Consider the following 18306-nt stretch of genomic DNA (forward strand, 5'->3'; position numbering starts at 1 on the left):
ATGTATCTATTTTTTTTCACATTCAATTACGACCTAAGTAAACAAAGAAAAAAGAAAAAAAGTGCATCTGATGCTGTGAGCATCGAAATTAAATGCCTTGACAATCATCTGCAAAAGAAACCAGTTGTATATAATGTACAACAATTATACAAGATAAGGAAACATATGAACGAGTGCACAGAAAGGATGGTTACCATTCACATTTCCTTCCGCCTTAGTGTGTTATTTACAATCTAGTCTAATGTCATTTTGCAATAATGTACAGTTATTAGATTTCAAAACTTGCAGGAAGTTTTCAATGTTGTCCTCAAGCTCAAGTAGTTTGTGCCCTTGAGGATGCCGGGCAAAAGCTTTTCAAAATTGTCCAAGAACAAAGCCCATTCAGCTTTACTCATGTCTCCGAAAGATATTGCCCCTGTTTCACAATTGAAGTTATTTACTGAGAAACTCACGCTCTCCATCAAACCCCCTACCTTATGACAATCTCTAGTACTACCACCAACATAAGCATTATTGCCTTTCATATCATAATCATCATTGTCACGATTGCGTTCCTTAAATAATTGATAGATATATGCATCGGGCATTGATCCCACTGATGAAAACCTTGACATTCCAGGATAAATCTGTAAGAGTCGAGGAAGATCAAAACTCTCATCAAAACTTTCCTTGGTATCACTCTGGAATTGAAATATTTCACCTCCTTTGGTTGTTTCTGTTTTTTTGTCATTTGTACCCGACATTGTAGCTTTAACTTGTAAGCAAAGATTCTCTAATGCACTCAATCTTTCTTCGCCAGCACAAAACTGTCGAGTCATCATTTCACCTATATCAGCAAGACAAAGCCCAGCTGCTGTAGCCCGCTTCAAGAAGATGGTGCAAAGCACAAGAACACGGACAGCAGCCTCACGTAAAGAAGGAATTTGAGTTCGTAGAAGCTCCGCATCTTTAGATGGGTCAAGATTGGATATGTACTCGATCTCGGACTCAGAAAATGGAACTGAAGCTTGAGGCCAGTGCAACCATTCAAAGTATGGATCATCAAGCCACTCAGGAAGGCAAAGCCCGTGGTCAATAGGCACAAGCTCAGCCACACCAACGGTATAATTGTTATGCTCATACTTATTAACAAGCATATTACCTGCGTGCCTATCAAGATTTAGCACTCTTACGTCAAAAATTCCAATGTGATGAACTGAAGCTATTGAGAAGCCAGAAAAACCCAATTCTCCTGCATCAAAGTCATGATCTACAAAGCGCTGAAGAGAAGAAATCTTGTAGGGTGTAGTTGAAATTGCAGCTGAATTATTATTAACACGGAATGCAACATGAGAAATTTTTACTAAAGCGGTTGGAGGAACACCAGCGAAACCACCATGGTCAAGGAGGTAAGCTGCCAATTCTCGAACTCCAGATTCACCAATCCGAACTGAGCGTTTTAAACCAGGTTGGCCAAGCATCCTACCTCCGAAGCCTTTAGGATTATTAAAGGCTAAGGGTTCTTCATCTATGGGCTTTGCTACAGCAATATTGTCACCATTTCGACTACATAAGAAGTAGGCCCCTCCTAGTCCACTTGGCACTGGCAATAGATCAGCACCAGAAGCCATAGCTATGGCGACCTCAACTACAAGAGCATGTACCCTAGGAACTCTGCTACCACCAACAATCTCAATTCTTGGATTAGTATCAAAGTCTTCCTCCAATGCACTAGTTCGGGAGAGACATGGGGTGGAAAAGCTTTTGTGAATGTTTGCAACTCCGCATGTATTTTTAAAGGAGGAGGAAAATATGTTGTAATCAAGATGGGTGTAGGATTGTAATCTACATGTCAGGGATTTGCTTAATGGCTTGATTCCGTCATGTTGATCAACTGCGACAGCCATTTCCACGAATCTCATGCAGGTAGGAACGGAAGCAGTGCATGCCAGGGGCGCACTTTATTTATATTGTAATTTTCACGGTACCCCTTCAGAAATAGTCTTCCCTGGGAGATTGGACATCATATATTTTCGATCATATTTGAATCTCATTTTTGCATGAAACGAATAATAATGATCTATTGGGTAACAAAATAGTGAACACAAAAAATTGTCTTTTTAAATCCAATATCAAGCAAGAGGAACTAATAAAAACTCAACAAACGCAGGCATATTTTTGAACATAATGGGAACTGAGTAAACGAGCTTTACTACAGAAAATGAAGCAATTTGTTTGATAAGCAAAGACAAATAAAACATAACATTTGAAAAGGAAAATTAGTAGAAAATCATACCAAAGAGTGTCATGGAGGTGGCAATGTTAGCTCTTTAATACCATAATCGGTGAATGAGCAAAGAACATTTAGCGCGAACTGTTTTCTTTGTTTTCCAGGTACCCATCACAACCTGCACATTTCAAATCCAAGGATCACAACAAGAAAGGTAAACAAAAGCCTAAAACTACTAAAAACAAAACAAAAAACAAAAAAAAGGAATACCAAACCTCTTGCTTGTTAGCTTTGATAGTAAAAGAAGAACCTATTTTCCCCTCGCTCCACCGCACACAAATCGCCACGATTTTCTGAAACAAGTTGAGAACAAGTTAAAATTGATTGATAATGGATCATGAATGAAAAATTTAGTGAGAGAGACGAGATGGGTACCCTGAACACTGGTAAGGCATTCAGGGAGACGAACAGAAGGGGGGAGCGTGAGAGACGACAACAATTCGTCACCCAATTATGTTTGAACAATGTATATATTGTTATTAATCTTCTCCTACTCTGTTTTGATAATGAACAATCCAATCAACTTTGAACCACCCCAAGCACCCCTAACTTTTCTCCCTCTATTTCTCTATTCGATCCCCCACTCCCTACGTTTTCCTATTTTAGATAACTTTTTTTTGTGGATTTCCCTTTGCTTACTTTTTTTTTGTATTACGATTCATGCGTCAACGTTTTTCTATTTCCGTGTGTGGTGGGTTTGCAACGGGATCCTAATAAACACTATTCACGTTTTTTTCTTTTTGTTAGAAACATAAATAACTTTCTTTTTTTTATCAGGTATAAAATAACTTTATTCAAACAAAACATAAATAACTAGAGGTTAAAGGTGTTTAAACACGAAATAAAATAAGTTATGAGGTGCCATACAGGAAACTTTTAGTTTAGCAACAATCCGAGAACGGAGGAACCGTCTCTAAAAAGGATGAGGGTAAGTGACGGCTTGGAAAATTGCCCGGAGAAGGCGTCCTTGTTCTCCCACCTTCCGGTCTAAGTCAAGACACCGTCAAATTGGGCTTAACACCTTCTTCTTCTTCTTTTTGAAAGAGAACAACACATTTTATTCAAAACTTAAAATATACACTGTTAGGGAGCCAAGTGTTAGCCTTCCTGTTTTATCTAGGAGAGTTGTTTTGTTAAGTAAAAACGCAGTGTTTCAGTAGTGATAGGTTTAGCTGTGGTGAGCTATCGGTAACCAATGTCCGTGTGACACGTTGCAGTCATGTGCGCGTCTTTTCTATATGAAGATGTAGCCCCTCATTGTATGAACTTATCCAGATTAATATCAATTTCCTTCTTTATTTGCATTTTTCTTATCTTGTTCTTCAATTTCCTTTCCAAATCTAGTGAGTTAGGGTTAGCACCCTAATAATCTGGTATCAGAGCCCTTGATTCTGAGGGCGATGGAAAACAAGAAAAGGGGGTGGGGCACCTCTAGTGCTCATCCGCAGGTTGCTACAAAAGGCTCACAAGTTCAACTTGATCTTCAAGTTCATCGAGATGAGACAGCTGCACAACTCCTCTCAGTGCGTGATTCAATTACTTCTCTTCAAGGGTCATTAACTGAGGTGCAGAATTCGGTTTCAACCATCAAAGCAGAGCTGTTAGCTGAGTTTCATGCGATACTGCTCGAGTCTCGACCTAGCGCTCCCAACTCGGGTGTGGATATGGTGGTGAATGATCCACCAGTGCAAGATCCTGCACAAATTACCTTTGGATCTATGCAGGAGGACTTGGGAGTAGCTGCCATAATTAGTTCAGCCACAGCAGTTACATCTTCTGTCAAGACCACCCCAAATTTTACCCTAAAACCTGGAGTAAGTCCTGCGGGGACCACCTCGAAGGAAAATTTACCGAAAAATTCGGCATAACCTCCCTTGAAAATGGACAATCCTATCCTGAAAAATTCAGATAACACTTCTATACCAACACATCCAACCTCAACACCTGGAGCCACCCGCTCCCCCACAACACATCCACCACACAAAAAAAAAAAAAAAAAAAAATCATCTTCTAATCCAACACATAAATATCCAATTTATATCATACACCATCCTTTAGATATCTCCCAAATTAATAAACAAAGACTTAGCACACAACCGAACTATTATACAAATAATCCCAAGGTAATCAGAGCTACTAAACACTAGCGGAAGCAAGAAAATATGGTAGTAGGTTAACAGGTAATCTACTGATGAAAGGTGGAAGAGATGTGGGTGACTATGCCTCACCTCTGACTAGTGCCAACCCGAACTCTGCAGACTGGGCATTTTAAAACGAAGGGCTCAGGGGAAAACATTTGAAACCGTTAGAGTGAGTGGACAAAAATAAATTAATAAATAAAATATTTATGCATTCCCATTTTTAATTTCCAAAGAAATTATGCTGCATGCGACCGTCAAAAACGCTCAACACAAAAACTAGCAATTTGATGACTAGCTCCGGCTAATCTCCATAACTCAATAAAATGGAGCCTCTCAGGCTCAACTATATATATATAAACATATATGCGTATGTATTTACACTCGTCAGACTCCTTATATGAATCCTAGGAACAAATTAGAAAAATAGAAATTAATACAAGGCTACGACGCTTGCGTCTAACGCTCACGACGCACCATAATGGAATTTTTTTCTCATTATGACCAAAGAGGACGGGTGTATATATACGTGTGGACTCTCTATATGAAAACCTAAATAAAGCAGATAAGAAAGTAGTTTTCATATAGGGCTATGACACTTGTGTCTAACACTCACGTCACGCCATAATGAAATTTTACCTCATTATGACGGACAAAGCACGTATGGCTAGCTAGCATTTATATACATACTATACTCATAAACATCCAATATACATATCCACCGAAAATCTCATTTTCGGTAACTCTCCAAAGGATGAAAATTGCCAAATATCTGAGAAAGCAATAAATCTCAGCAAAAGAATAAATGATCAACAAAATAATGCATCGCATGCTCTTATATTTAAAACAAAATCCACTCACAAACTAGGCCTAAGCCTGATGTCGCTCCGAGGCTTCTTCTGCTCGGGCCTCCCCTCGTCCTGTTCCAAATATATAATTAATTTCCCACTAAAAATCCAATATTTACAAAATAGGCAAAATTAACCGAGAGCTATAAACACGCTTATCAATGCCTAACTTCGATACGGTCCACACCTCAACACTTAAACCAGCAGCCTTAACTACACCCTTCCACAGATTTTACTACTTAAATCCAACGGCCGGATTCTACCTTATTAATCCGCCACAATTACTAAACTTTAAAAATTCCCAAATCTATCCAAAACTCCTCCAAAAATTCTAAAATTCACATCAATAACTCCCATTAATATAACCAATCAAAAACCATGAAAGTCCCCTAAACAGCGATGGCCGGAGGCCGACTCCGGTGACCTCCAATGCCTACCAAATTTTAACAACAGCTTCCTTTCAACTCCCTCTACAACTTTCTAAACTAGCACAACACCCAATTCAAAGCCTAACTATGCCAATCGAATGAAAACATCCAAGAAAACCCTAGAGCTCTAACACCAAATATCTCCTTACCTAGCTCAAGAGAGGGTGAGACCTTTGGAGGGGTTGTTGCACGGGAGGAGGGCTTTCTTTCGAGCCAAGCAGCTTCGGCTATGGCGACTGGAGGAGGAAGTTTCGACAACGAGAAGCTTTGGATAGTCGGACCTTTCGGGCTTGCTATCTCTCTCACGGTGGCGCTAGGGAGCCTCTCACCGGTCTAGGATGGGAGCTGGGTCGGAGGCCGACTGTTTGGGACCGGAGCGACGGCCTACAGTGGCCGGACGATGGTGAACTGAGCGGAGGAAACCTGCGGGTCGGGGCAGCTCGGGAGAAGGCTCGGGGAAGAGGGAGAGAGAGAGAAGAGAAAGAGAGGTGAAATGGTTTTTGGGCCTCCACACCCCAAACCGGTCCAAACTTAATACCCCCTCTAAAACAAACCCAACTCCAAAATAAGACCACAACAATTATACCCTAATAAAAATTACCTTTTACTAGCTAAAATTAACCATTTTTACCGTCGTCACATTTTCTCCTACAAATAAATCCTTCGAAATAATCGTCCCCTAAAACCCCGATAAGGACCATTTAAACTAAAAACTCATTTACGAAGACGGTAAAACTCTTATTATTACTAAGCTAATAAATAAGGTAAAAATTTAAGGATCGGGATGTGACATCTTCAGTGGTTGCTACAGTAGCAGAGTTGTCTAAGTCTTCAACTATGGGTAATACTTTAATTCGAAACCATCTTTACCTAATTCTGAACCACTGAGATATCGCGAATTGGCTCATCATGAGGTTATTTTAGGTCTTAACTCTGAAGCTACAACAACTATGGTTAATACTACTAATACAAATTGGGGGAAAATTATTGGATCTATTGTGTTTTATAGTGATGTGAATATCAGCAGGAATTTTGTGAATGTTAAGGGAAGTGCTCATATCCCCTCAACAAATCAGTATTTTCAGCATACAAATTTTGGTACACATCCTTTCAATTACATGATAGGTCCTCTTCCTGTCACATACATTGCTGCTAATGAAAATGGTGTGGGATTTGCTCCAACATCACATGTTAGCACCACAAAGCCTACACTATTACATTTTCCCAACCATAGTTACCCATACACACAACCTTATCATACTCCAAATACTGCAACACCATTTTTCACTCTTGGTTCTCAATATAGCTCTCACAGCCCACATACTCATCCGATAGTGTCAAATAATATTTACCCTCCACATCCAAATTTTGGAACACAATTTGTAACATCCCGGACCCAAATTTTACCTATTTACTAGGTATTTCACGAGTTATTGGAGAATTTAACCGTGCTCGGTAACTTAGTAAGTTAACACTTGAGTTTATTTGCGAGTTTTTCTGGAAATGTCAAACTCTTCTTTTAAGGTCCTGATGTCGTAGTTCAAGTCGATTCGAGTTCTTCGGTGTCTTCAGAATTGTTTTGCGGAGCTCCAGATTATTTTTCTATGTTTTATCGAAAGTTTGGTACTAGGATTAATTTTACTGAAATTAGGGTATAATTTTTTTTCAAGTTTTAAAGGAAAAGAAGTGGTGGACTTCGGTCAAAAACCCAAAGTGGGTGTTGACCAGCTCTCCCACTCCTCTCCCCGACTCTCTCTCTCTCGTCTCTCAATCTTGCCGCGCCGGAGTGGCGCCGTCTGGCCACCTATGGCGACAAGACCCCCACCAATTCTCTTCCTCTCCCTCTTCTTTACAACGTCTAGCTTTCAGTTCACCGGTGCCCGAACCTTGGAAGGAGATCGACGGGAAGAAGCACAACGGCCCTTCGGCAATTCTTGTCGATGTGGACCATGACTTGGCACCCGAACGGTAGGGTTCGTCTCCTCTATCCTTCTTCCTTCTTTCTCTGCCTTTGACTGTTCTAATCGAGTTCAAATTCAGGAAGCCCCTTTTTGTGTTTTTAGGTTTTCGTCGGGGTTTTCCGGTGAGTTCGTTCTTGGAGCTCCGGCGGGACTACAGTCTAGAACCGGTTGAATGGAGCCCAGACGCGTCTTGGGAAGGATTGGAGGAAGCGACGGTGGTTTTGAACCGAGGCAGAGGCTTTCTGTCGAAGGGAGGTCCCTTGTTCTTCTGTTGGTTCTCTGTTTTTGTCAAGACGGAGGCTTGGTGAGTTTGGCTTGTGAGGAACCGAAGTAATCTGGAGCTGTTTCGGTGAAGGTGGCGGCTAAGGCAGCCGTTGGGAATGTTTGGAGGTCTTTCATGTGGAGTTTGGCAAGGAGGAGCTCTGGTTTGCGAAGTAGAGCAGATTGAAGGTAAGTTGGTGTTTTTGGCTAATGTATTGAGTTGCATTGAGGTTTGGGTGCTAGTTAGCTGATTTGGAATTGTGCTCGGTGTTTTTCGAAAATGGTTAATGACTGTTTTTGTTGTTGTGGTTGTTACATGTCGAGAACTTGGAGTTCTGAAAAATAAGGGGAGGCTATGGCGAAATTCCGGCAAGTCACCGGAATCCGACGAGTATTTCTGGCAAGTATTGGGATTCCGGCGAGGCAGCAATTCCGACAGAATCCGTGAAGGTAGCTTGTCAACTTTTCTTTTCGTGTAAGTGGTAGTTTACGGTTTAGGAAAACCTGCCATATTTAGAAAGTCTCTTTTTAGGGAACTTTCCCCTTTATGGAAACTTCCATTCTTGGAAACCCTTTTAGGTGCCCTTAGTAATTGTTGGTGTGAAGTTGGGTAGAAAAGAAATGTTGGAATTGTTGGTTCTGGTTGGCTTGAGCTAGGGGACCATAAAATAATTTTTGTTAATATGATTACTATCCATAGTAACCCTAAAATCTAGACCATTGGCTTCGTGGTGATTTTGGAAGTGAATTGCTTAGTGTGTTAAAGGCATGGAGATAGCGTGTGACTTCGATTTCAGGTTAAGGTTTGGTTTGGAACCGAATAAGTTTTGGATGCGAATTTAGTAGTAGAAAATGATTCTTTTATCTATTGGTCAACCTAGGAAATCCTAGTCAAACTAGGAAGAAGTCGATCCGTTAATGTTGATGGAGTCCGGTCTGACCAATTTATTCTTCTGTTTATCGTCAACGTGAGATTGGCTAGAGTGTGTAATTAGTTGGAGGCAGCACTCAAGGAGTATTCCGAGCATTGGGAGGCTTAGGCCTAATACTGTGAGTGGACGTTCGTTTTAAATTATAAGCATGCAGTGATGTCATTTTAAATGAATGATTTTATTGAATATCAATTTGTGAAATTGTTTATTTTCACGAACTTATTTTTTGGAAGTAAATGCTCTTATTTTATTTTGTTAACTTCGCTATTTGGAAAGTTACCGGAAATGAGATTTTCAGTGTAGCCATATATTTATTGCTTCTTTTGCAATTGGCAATTTTCATTATTTTTGGAGAGTTACCGAAAATGAGATTTTCGGTGAGTATGTAAATATATCCATATTTGGATGATTATGAGAATAATATGTATATAAAGAAATGCTAGCTAGCTATACATGCTTTTCCACCATACTGAGGTAAAATTCTATTATGGTGCGACATGAGCGTTAAACGCAATCGTCGTAGCCCTATATAAATATAAAAAATTTATATAGGGGATATGCGCGTATATATATATACACCGTCTTTTCCACCATAATGAGGTAAAATGCCATTAAGGTGCGATGTGAGCGTTAGACACAAGCGTCGTAGCCTTGTGTGAATTTTATATTTGTCTTTGTTGTTTCAAGAAAATTCATACAAGGGATATGACGAGTGTGATACATACATATTTTATTTTAGCCTGAGAGGCTCTATTTTTATGAAGTGTTGGTGACTAACGCGGCTAGTCACGTTTCGGTAAATTCGGTAAATTTTTAAAAGCTTTTGGGCTTGTTGCATGCCGTTAATTGTTTTTCCACAGAAGTTAAATCGGGAAAGCATAAAGATCTTTTTTTTTTAAATTTATTTTTGTCCACTCACTCTAACGGTTTCAAATGTTTTCCCTTGGGCCTTTCGTTTTAAAAATGCCCAGCGTGCAGGTTAACTTAGTTGAGGTCAAGCGTACATGGAGATGAGACATAGTCATCATATAGCTTCCACTTGTTAATTTATTATGTTTCATTTCTTCTTGTTAGAGTTTCTCTGAACCTATAAATGGTTGGATATGAGATTGTTTACATTAGTAAATAACTTGGGTGGTGTTGTGATTTAGGGAGCACGAAGGCTCCAGGAGTTTAAGGTTGAATTTAAATTTTCAGAATTGTTTGCAGGTATTATTAGGAAGGGTTGTCCATTTTCAAGAGAGGTTATGCTGAATTTTCGGTAAACTTTCTTTGGAGGTGGTCCCCGCAAGATTTACTTCGGGTTTCAGGGTGAAATTCAGAGTGGGTCCTGCTTGACACAATCAACTAATGGGGCTTGGCTACAAGCTACACATAACCATACTCCATACATCAATAGCTCATACTCTCAATTACATGTGAGTCCTATGACACATAGCCTCACACTACCATCTTTCTTACCAAACTGGTGTGGATCCTTCTCTACCTACGATGAAACTAATGAGCTTAGAATTTGCTAATTTTAGTGGAGGTGATCTTGTGGAATGATTGAAAGAAGCAGAACAGTTCTTTGATTTTTATCAAGTACATGAGGAAAGAAAATTGGCAATTGACACTATGCATTTGACTGAAAAAGCTTCAGACATGTGGTATATGTTTAAGTCTGAATCTCCTCAAACATGGCAAGGCCGTACTTATATGTTAATGAGAGAGTTTAGTAGTCACACTGTTGTCACACCCCGGTTCTTAAGTTATTTTACGGTTATTTACTTTAGTATTATTTTGGTCTTTTCCCGTGTTGAGTAGCCGTTTACTATTTAAGGACCTTAAAGTTGACTTTCTATTTCATTTGGAATTTGGGGAAACTTTCTTCATGAAAGTCGTAGGGGACGTTATTACGAGTTCGTAGACATGCTATGTGTTAAAATCGGAGTTAGCATGAAAAAGTTATGATTTAAGAGAGTAAATTTTTGAGATGGTAAAAGGGGGTAAATGATAATGGATATTATTTTTTTTTGGTTGGGTTTTATAGCTGGGCCGGTTGTGGAGCAGCCCAAAACCCCTCCCTTTATTTCCTCTCTCTCCCTCTTCCTTCTCTCTCTTTCCCCCGTGAGTTTCCCCAAGCCCCTCTCCGCCGGAAGTTAGCTGCCACCGTCCGGCCAACCACCAGGCACCACTCCACCCCAGTTCAGACCCTCATCACCTCCTCTCTCTCCCCGGCCTAGTGTCCGAGCCGGTAGCCCCACCGGAGAGGAGAAAACCCGCTGGAGACGCCGGGAAGCTTTTCGCCGGAGTTCCCTTCTCCGGCCGCCATAGGTCGGAAGTAGCCCTTATCAAGGTAAGTAATCCCTCAAAAGGAATTGGTCTAATTCGATCTTATTAGGGTGAAATGTATAATTAGAAATTTTAGGGATTTATGGAAGTTTTGGTTCAATTACCCTAGTTAGCCCTAGAATTGGACTAAGTTCTAGTTATGAAAGTTGTTATGCATGATGAGAGGATTATTCTGTTAAAATTTGAGAAACATTTGAGTTCGCCGGAATTCGGCTGCCGGCCGGCGCCGCCACCGTTAGGGGCAGTTTTTTCATGATTTTGGGTTTGTTTTAATGAGAGAAGTTTAAGGAAGTAAAGTTTGGAATTTCTGGAAGAGTTTTGATAAGGTTAGAGATTTTTTTTTCAAAGATTAAAGATTTTGCGGGTTGTTAGAATAAAAATCCAGCCGTTGAATTTCCTTGGTATTTAGCCTAGAATGTTAGAATTGATGATTTAAGGTTGTGGTGGAGTTTGATGTGAATCCGATGAGTTTAACCCTAATAAGAGTAGTGGGTTAAATGAAAGAGAGTTAGATGTTTTTATTCACGTATTTATTTTCCGGAATTGAAGTTTGGTCCTAAGCATGGTTGTTGTGCCAGGATTCGAGGAGACCCCACTTGAGTGGTGATTCAGAATTCGTCAGTCTTAGGCCAAAATCTGTGAGTGGACATTTTAGTTTTTAAATAATATGCATGCAAGATTTTATAAATTAGTATTTTATTTTCTGAGTATATATTATGACTTCGGCATGTGAAATGGACTTGAAAATTGTTTGAGATTGATGCATGGATTCAATGTGGGTTATAATTTATGGATTTGAGCTCGGATTGATAATTAGAGATTTGAGATTTCGTACTGATTTTCATATTGTTTGGTTTTTGAGAGATGATAATTATTGAAGTTATTTATTTCATTGAGCATTTTAACGTGTGGGACATGTCGTTGAATTTAATTAATTTCTTTGCTCTCTGAATTCTTTGAGTACGGTTGGGAATTGTACTTGTGCTTTAATTATAAGTTTCGGGGAAACTCACATGGATTTATATTTCTTTATTTATGCCATACTTGTTGGATCGTTAATATTCATACTAGCATGTTGTTCCGCCTTTCGAGGCGATGTAACTTCCACGTTTTAAGTGGGGTTACTCAAGCCCTTTCCGCCTTCGGGTGATGTGATGTAGTCGACGACATCACGCAAGCCCTACACCCTCTCTGCTATCATAACATGAAGGTGTAGGGAGTATGGGAGTACTTTGCCTTTTGCCTATGAGGTAACCGAGTCTGGGAGGCTCATCTGTATGGCTACATCTGTTTCTTATTTGTTGTTGTTGTTGTGACTAGCGGGGCTAGTCCATCTTTTTGGTATTTTCTTCAATGAAGGTTAGTTATCTTTGTCAATATTTTGACTAGCGAGGCTAGTCCGTTTCCTTGAGATTTTCTTTATGAAAGTTTTATCAACACTTGCATGCAACATATTTCTTGATTATTGGAACATGGGAAAGTAATTAAGTTTGGTTAGTTATGCTGCGATCAATTACTTGATTACTTTTCGTCCACTCACTCTAACGTTTTAAATTACTTTCCCCTGGGCCTTTTGGTTTTAAACGCCCAGTTTGCAGGCTAAGTTATTTGAGGTCGAGCGTACATGGAATCGAGGCATAGTTAGAAGTTGCTTCTGCTTATTCTTTAGTCATTGTTTTTCGTTTAACTTTAGATCTGCTCTGATAATCAGTTAATGAATTAATGTTGGCTATTGTCGGTTGTGGGATTAGTTTAGTTGAGTAATTGTTACATTGGGAGATGTGTTGAACTTGGGGAGCAGGAAGGCTCCAGGTGTTGAGGATGGATATTGGTTTATAGAAGTGTTAAGTCAGATTTTTTTAGGTAAGGGTTGTCCATTTTCAAGGTAGATTATGCTGAATTTTCGGTAAATTTTCCTTGGAGGTGGACCCCGCAGGAATTACCTCGGGTTTCACGGTGAAATTCGGGGTGGGTCCTATCATTGTGGTGGATTATCAAGCAGCATTAGCTCGAATGTCCCAGCATGGTAATGTTGATGGTTATATGGAGCAATTCACTAAACTCTCAAGAAGAGCTCCATGGTTTTCTCAGGAGACATTGCTGTCATTTTTCTTGGGAGGGTTGAAAAGTGAACTCAGATTAATTGTCAAGGCTTTAAAACCTAAGAATCTTTATTAGGCATGTGAGTTAGCTAAACTTTTTAAAGACTCAGACCATAAAGGACAAGCTAGATCATCTGTGTCTACAAGAACCTTTGTTCCATCAAATTCTAGCATCAGGACTACACCAACTACTGACTCTCAACACTATAGGCCTCAAGTGACTCAACAAAGAGTGGCGCATGTTGCAACCACACCAACTGCTCAAGTTACTAACAATGGAGGTACAAATAAACGTTTGTCTCAGGCTGAGTATCAAGAGAGAAGAGCTCGAAATCAATGTTTCTTTTGTGATGACATTTTTAGGCCTAGTCACAATTGTAGAAGAGGACAAGGTCAATTGATGGTAATAGAAGTAATGCAGGAAGAGATAGATGTCACTAAGCATGTTGGGGAAACTGTCAAGGAAGAAATGACAGCAGATGAAGGATTGCTAGATGAAGTTCAATTACAAATCATGGGTGGCCAAGACAATTATGACACCATGCAAGTTAAGGGAATTTTCAATAGTTAACAGGTGCATGCATGTGCTCATTGACACTGGAGCTTCACACAACTTCCTCCACCCTTCACTCTTAAGGAGGATCAAATCCACTATCATTGACATCAAACCGCTGAGAGTAAGGTTAGCCAGTGGAGCTATCATGCATACCAAAAGAGTGGTAAGAATAGAGCTGAGAGTAAGGTTAGCCAGTGGGACTATCATGCATACCGAAGGAGTGGTAAGAATAGAGCTACAATTTCAACAATTTATTTTTCCAGGTGATTTTTATGTGCTTCCTATTTCTGGGTGTGAAATAATTCTTGGCTCCAAGTGGCTTAAGTCCTTAGGGGACATTACTTGGAACTTTGAACTCATGAGAATGCAGTTTCAGAGAGACAATGTGCAGTATGTGTTGCAAGGGGAGACCAAGTCTTAAGCAACCAGAAGCAGTAATGGTGCAACTCAGCCCCTTGGATCTTCCAGCAGAAACTGTGGAGATTACAAAGATTCATCCTGAAATACAGAAGTTGAAGCACATATATTCAGAAATTTTCAAAAATCCCACAACATTACCTCCTGCAAGAGCACATGACCATAGGATTGAATTCTTTCGAAATATTGCTACCATCAATGTAAGACCCTATAGGTACCCTTATTTCCAAAAAAAACTGAGATTGAGAAGATAACAAAGGAAATGTTAGACAATGGGGTGATTAGGCCTAGTGTGTCACAATTTTCTTCTCCTGTGATTTTGGTTTAGAAAAAAGATGGAACCTCGAGAATGTGCATTGACTATAGAGCATTGAATTCAGCTACATTGAAATACAAATATCCTATTTTAGTGGTTGATGAGTTGATAGATGAAGTTCATGGTGCAGGAGTCTTCACCAAGCTTGATTTAAGGTCTGGATATCACCAGATAAGAACGGCTGAGGGTGACATTAACAAGATAGTTTTTAGAACTCATTCAGGACATTATGAGTTCTTGGTGATGCCATTTGGCTTGACAAATGCTCCATCTACCTTTCAATCAGTAATTAATGATATTTTGAGGAAGTATCTGAGGAAGTGTGTGTTGGTATTTTTTGATGATATCCTTATCTATAGTACTTCTATGGAAGATAACCTGGTTCATTTGCAATTGGTTTCGAGAAGTTATTGCAGTATTCCTTGAAGATTAAGGAAAGTAAATGTAGCTTTGGAGTGGAGCAGGTGGAGTATTTGGGACATGTAATCAGTTCCAAGGGAGTGGTTGTCACGTCCTGGTTCTTAAATTAAATTACGGTTATTTACTTTTGATATTACTTTGGCTCTACCGTTTTGAGTAACCGTTTACTATTTAAGGCTCCAAAAGTTGACTTTTTCCTGGGTCTAAACTTTGGGAAAACTTTCTTCATGAAAGTCGTAGAGGATACTAAACGGAATTCGTAGGCATGCCATACACTAAAATCGAAGTTAGCATGCAAAAGTTATCAGAAAAAAAGGGGTAAACATTAGTTGGTAAATGGGTAAATTTTTTTAAGGCTTTATTTTTGGTGTTTAAGTTTGGACCGGGTAGGATGTGGAGAAGCCCAACACCCACACTCTCTCTCTCTCTTCCTTCTCTCTCCTTTCTCCCGAAGCTTCCCCGACCCGTTGGAGTCTTCACCTTCGCCCGCTACCGTCCGGCCACCACAGACTGCCGCACCGGTCCCAAACGGTCGGCCATCGACCCAGCTTTCTTCCTGGACCGAAGGGAGCCATCCTAGCACCACAGTGAGGGAGAGAAGTCGCTCGGAAGCTCCGACTGCCGTGGAGGTTCAGTCGTCGGAACTCGCTCCTCCGGCCACCATAGCTCGTGATTCTTGGCTCATCTTGTAGCTCTCATCAAGGTTAGTAATCCCTTAAAAGGATTCGACTCAATTCGATCTTGGTAAGGAGAGATGTTTAACTGAAGTTCTAAGGCTTAATTTAAGGTTTTGGTTCGATTACCCTATCTATGCTTGGAATTGGTGTTTATGCTAGTTAGGGAAGTTATTGTGCTTGTTGAGAGGATTATTGTGTTAAAAATTGGGAAGCATTGGAGGTCACCGGAGTACGGCTGTCGGCCGCCGCTGCCGGCAGAGCAGGTGGCGGCGGCGCTGCCCCTTAAGGGTAGTTTTTCATGTTTTTGAGTTTGTTTTAATGAGAGGAGTTTAATGAAGTAAAGTTTGGATTTTTGATAAGGTTTGGGATTTTCCAATGATTAAGGATTTTGGACGGTTATTAGAATGAAAATCCGGCCGTTGGATTTCCTTAGTATTTATTCTAGAATGTTAGAATTGATAAATTAAGGTTGTGATGGAGTTTGGTGGAAATCCAGTGAGTTTGACCCTAGTAAGGGTAGTGAGTTAAGCGGAAGAGTTTTGGTGTTATATTAAGTATTTATTTTCTGGAATTAAAGTTTGGTTCTAAGCATGGTTATTGTGCCAGGATACGAAGGGAACCTCGCTTAAGTGGCGATTCAGATATCGTCGGGCTTATGCCTAAATTTGTGAGTGGACTTTTATTTTGAATGAATTGCATGCGACAATTAAATTATAAATATCTCCTTTATAATTATCGTTTATATTTTGTTAACATGGAGATTTGTAAAAGGTTACTGAAAATAGGATTTTCGGTACTCAATCATTGATCCGAGTGTATTTTGACGTGTGACACACGTCATTGAGTATTGTTACATTGCTTGGTTGAGTGGGCCGGGATACTTATCTCGTGAGCTCAATCTAGTGGGCCGGGACACCTCTCCCATGAGCTCTATCTAGTGGGATAGGACACCTCTCCCGTGAGCTCTATCTAATGGGCCAGGATATTTATCTTGTGAGCTCCATATTATATTTTTATTTCACCATGTAAGGGTTGTTATTTATTATTTATTGCTAGCTAGCCTTATTAGCAGTCCTCATCATATGTGAGTTGAGCGCTTAGCGTGGGACGCTATTATATCCTGGGAGGCATCGACCTGAGCCTTGGAGGCTCCTTCTGCATGGTGATAACTCTTCCCCTTATTTTATTTTTTCTCAGTTATATAATTGATTAACCAGCGGGGCTGATTTATCTCTACTTACGAGATTTCCGTAATTGATTAACCAGCGGGGCTAGTTTGTCTATTTTTTTATGGAATCCTGATTTTAATGTTAAATGTTATATCAAAGTTGCGTGCAGCAAGGTTTTAAAGATTTAATGTGGGAAAGTATTTAATTTACATTTTGTTAAATTATTTAATTTATTTTTGTCCACTCACTCTAACGTTTTTAAATTACTTTCCCCTGTGCCCTTTGGTTTTAAATGCCCAGTTTGCAGGCTAAGTTCATTCGAGGTCTAGCGTACATGAAGTCGAGGTATAGTCAGAGGCTACTTCCGCTCATTCTTTATCCATTGTTTTTCGTTCATCTTTAGATATGCTTTGAAAGTCCAGCAGTAAATTATTAATTGTCTGTTATTAGTTGTGAAATTATTTTCGATGAGAAATTGTTATATTGGGAGATGTGATGAACTTGGGGAGCAGGAAGGCTCCAGGAGTTGAGCATGGATGTTTGATAATAGAAGTGTTATGTAGGATTTTTCAAGTAAGGGTCGTCCATTTTCAAGGTAGTATGCCGAATTTTCGGTAAATTTTCCTTAGAGGTGGACCCCGCAGGACTTACCTCGGGTTTCAGGGTGAAATTCGGGGTGGGTGCTGACAGTGGTTGTGGATCCAAGCAAAATTAGTTGCATCAAGAAATGGGAAAAACCAAAAACTGTGAAAGGGCTGACACTAGTGGAAATATCGACTTAGCCGACGGAAACAACTCGTCGCCTAAGACCGCATATCCGTCGATTACAATCTTGGCCGACGAATTATCCGTCGCCTAAGTGTCGTGAGGTAGACATTTACGCGACGGAAATTAAGTTAGTCGTCGCCTAAGACCGATCAAACCCGACGGACCCTTAACTGCCTTGTCGACAAACGGAATCGTCGATAAAACTCTCTATCGACGGAAAGTTTTTGTCGCAAATGTTCTTAGCCGACAAATATGAAATTCGTCTTAACCGACGGAACTGGCGACGGTATATATGTTTACTGACGAATATATGATCGTTCTTGAGCGACGGAAAATTCGTCGGTAGAGTTATTGGCACTAGAGAAAAAAATAACTTCGCCGACGGAGCAAATAATATTTTCGTCACCTAAGATCTACTTAGCCGACGGAAAACCTTCCGTAGCCTAAGTTTTCACCTAGCTGACGGAAAAATATTCCGTCGGCTAAGAAGATCTTAGGCGACGGAAATTTTTACCTAGCCGACGAAACATTTATATATAAATATAAATGATTATTTATGATAACTTAGGCGACGAAAAATTATTTTGTCGCTTAGGTTATATCGTAGTCGACGGAAATATCTACTTAGTCGACGGAACCAAATTTAAAAAAAAAATTAAAAATTTTTGGCGGGATAACTGCCGCTTAAATATTTTGAACTTAGGCGACGG

The 18306-nt window shown here is 39.9% G+C and overlaps 1 protein-coding gene across 1 annotated transcript; it reads right to left on the reverse strand.

Annotated features, from left to right (window-relative positions):
* Positions 1–275: 275 nt before the first annotated feature.
* LOC101302990 (probable phosphatidylinositol 4-kinase type 2-beta At1g26270-like) lies at positions 276–1886 on the reverse strand. Its single transcript, XM_004289460.1, has one exon. It carries the CDS (start codon positions 1884–1886, stop codon positions 276–278), a length of 1611 nt encoding a protein of 536 aa, XP_004289508.1.
* Between the last annotated feature and the right edge of the window lie 16420 nt (positions 1887–18306).

This window comes from Fragaria vesca, linkage group LG1, assembly GCF_000184155.1.
Source record: "Fragaria vesca subsp. vesca linkage group LG1, FraVesHawaii_1.0, whole genome shotgun sequence".
NCBI lineage: Eukaryota > Viridiplantae > Streptophyta > Magnoliopsida > Rosales > Rosaceae > Fragaria > Fragaria vesca.

Bases quoted from the DNA above. Each gene is read 5' to 3' on its own strand.
- LOC101302990 (XM_004289460.1), bottom strand. From the start codon at position 1,886: ATGGCTGTCGCAGTTGATCAACATGACGGAATCAAGCCATTAAGCAAA.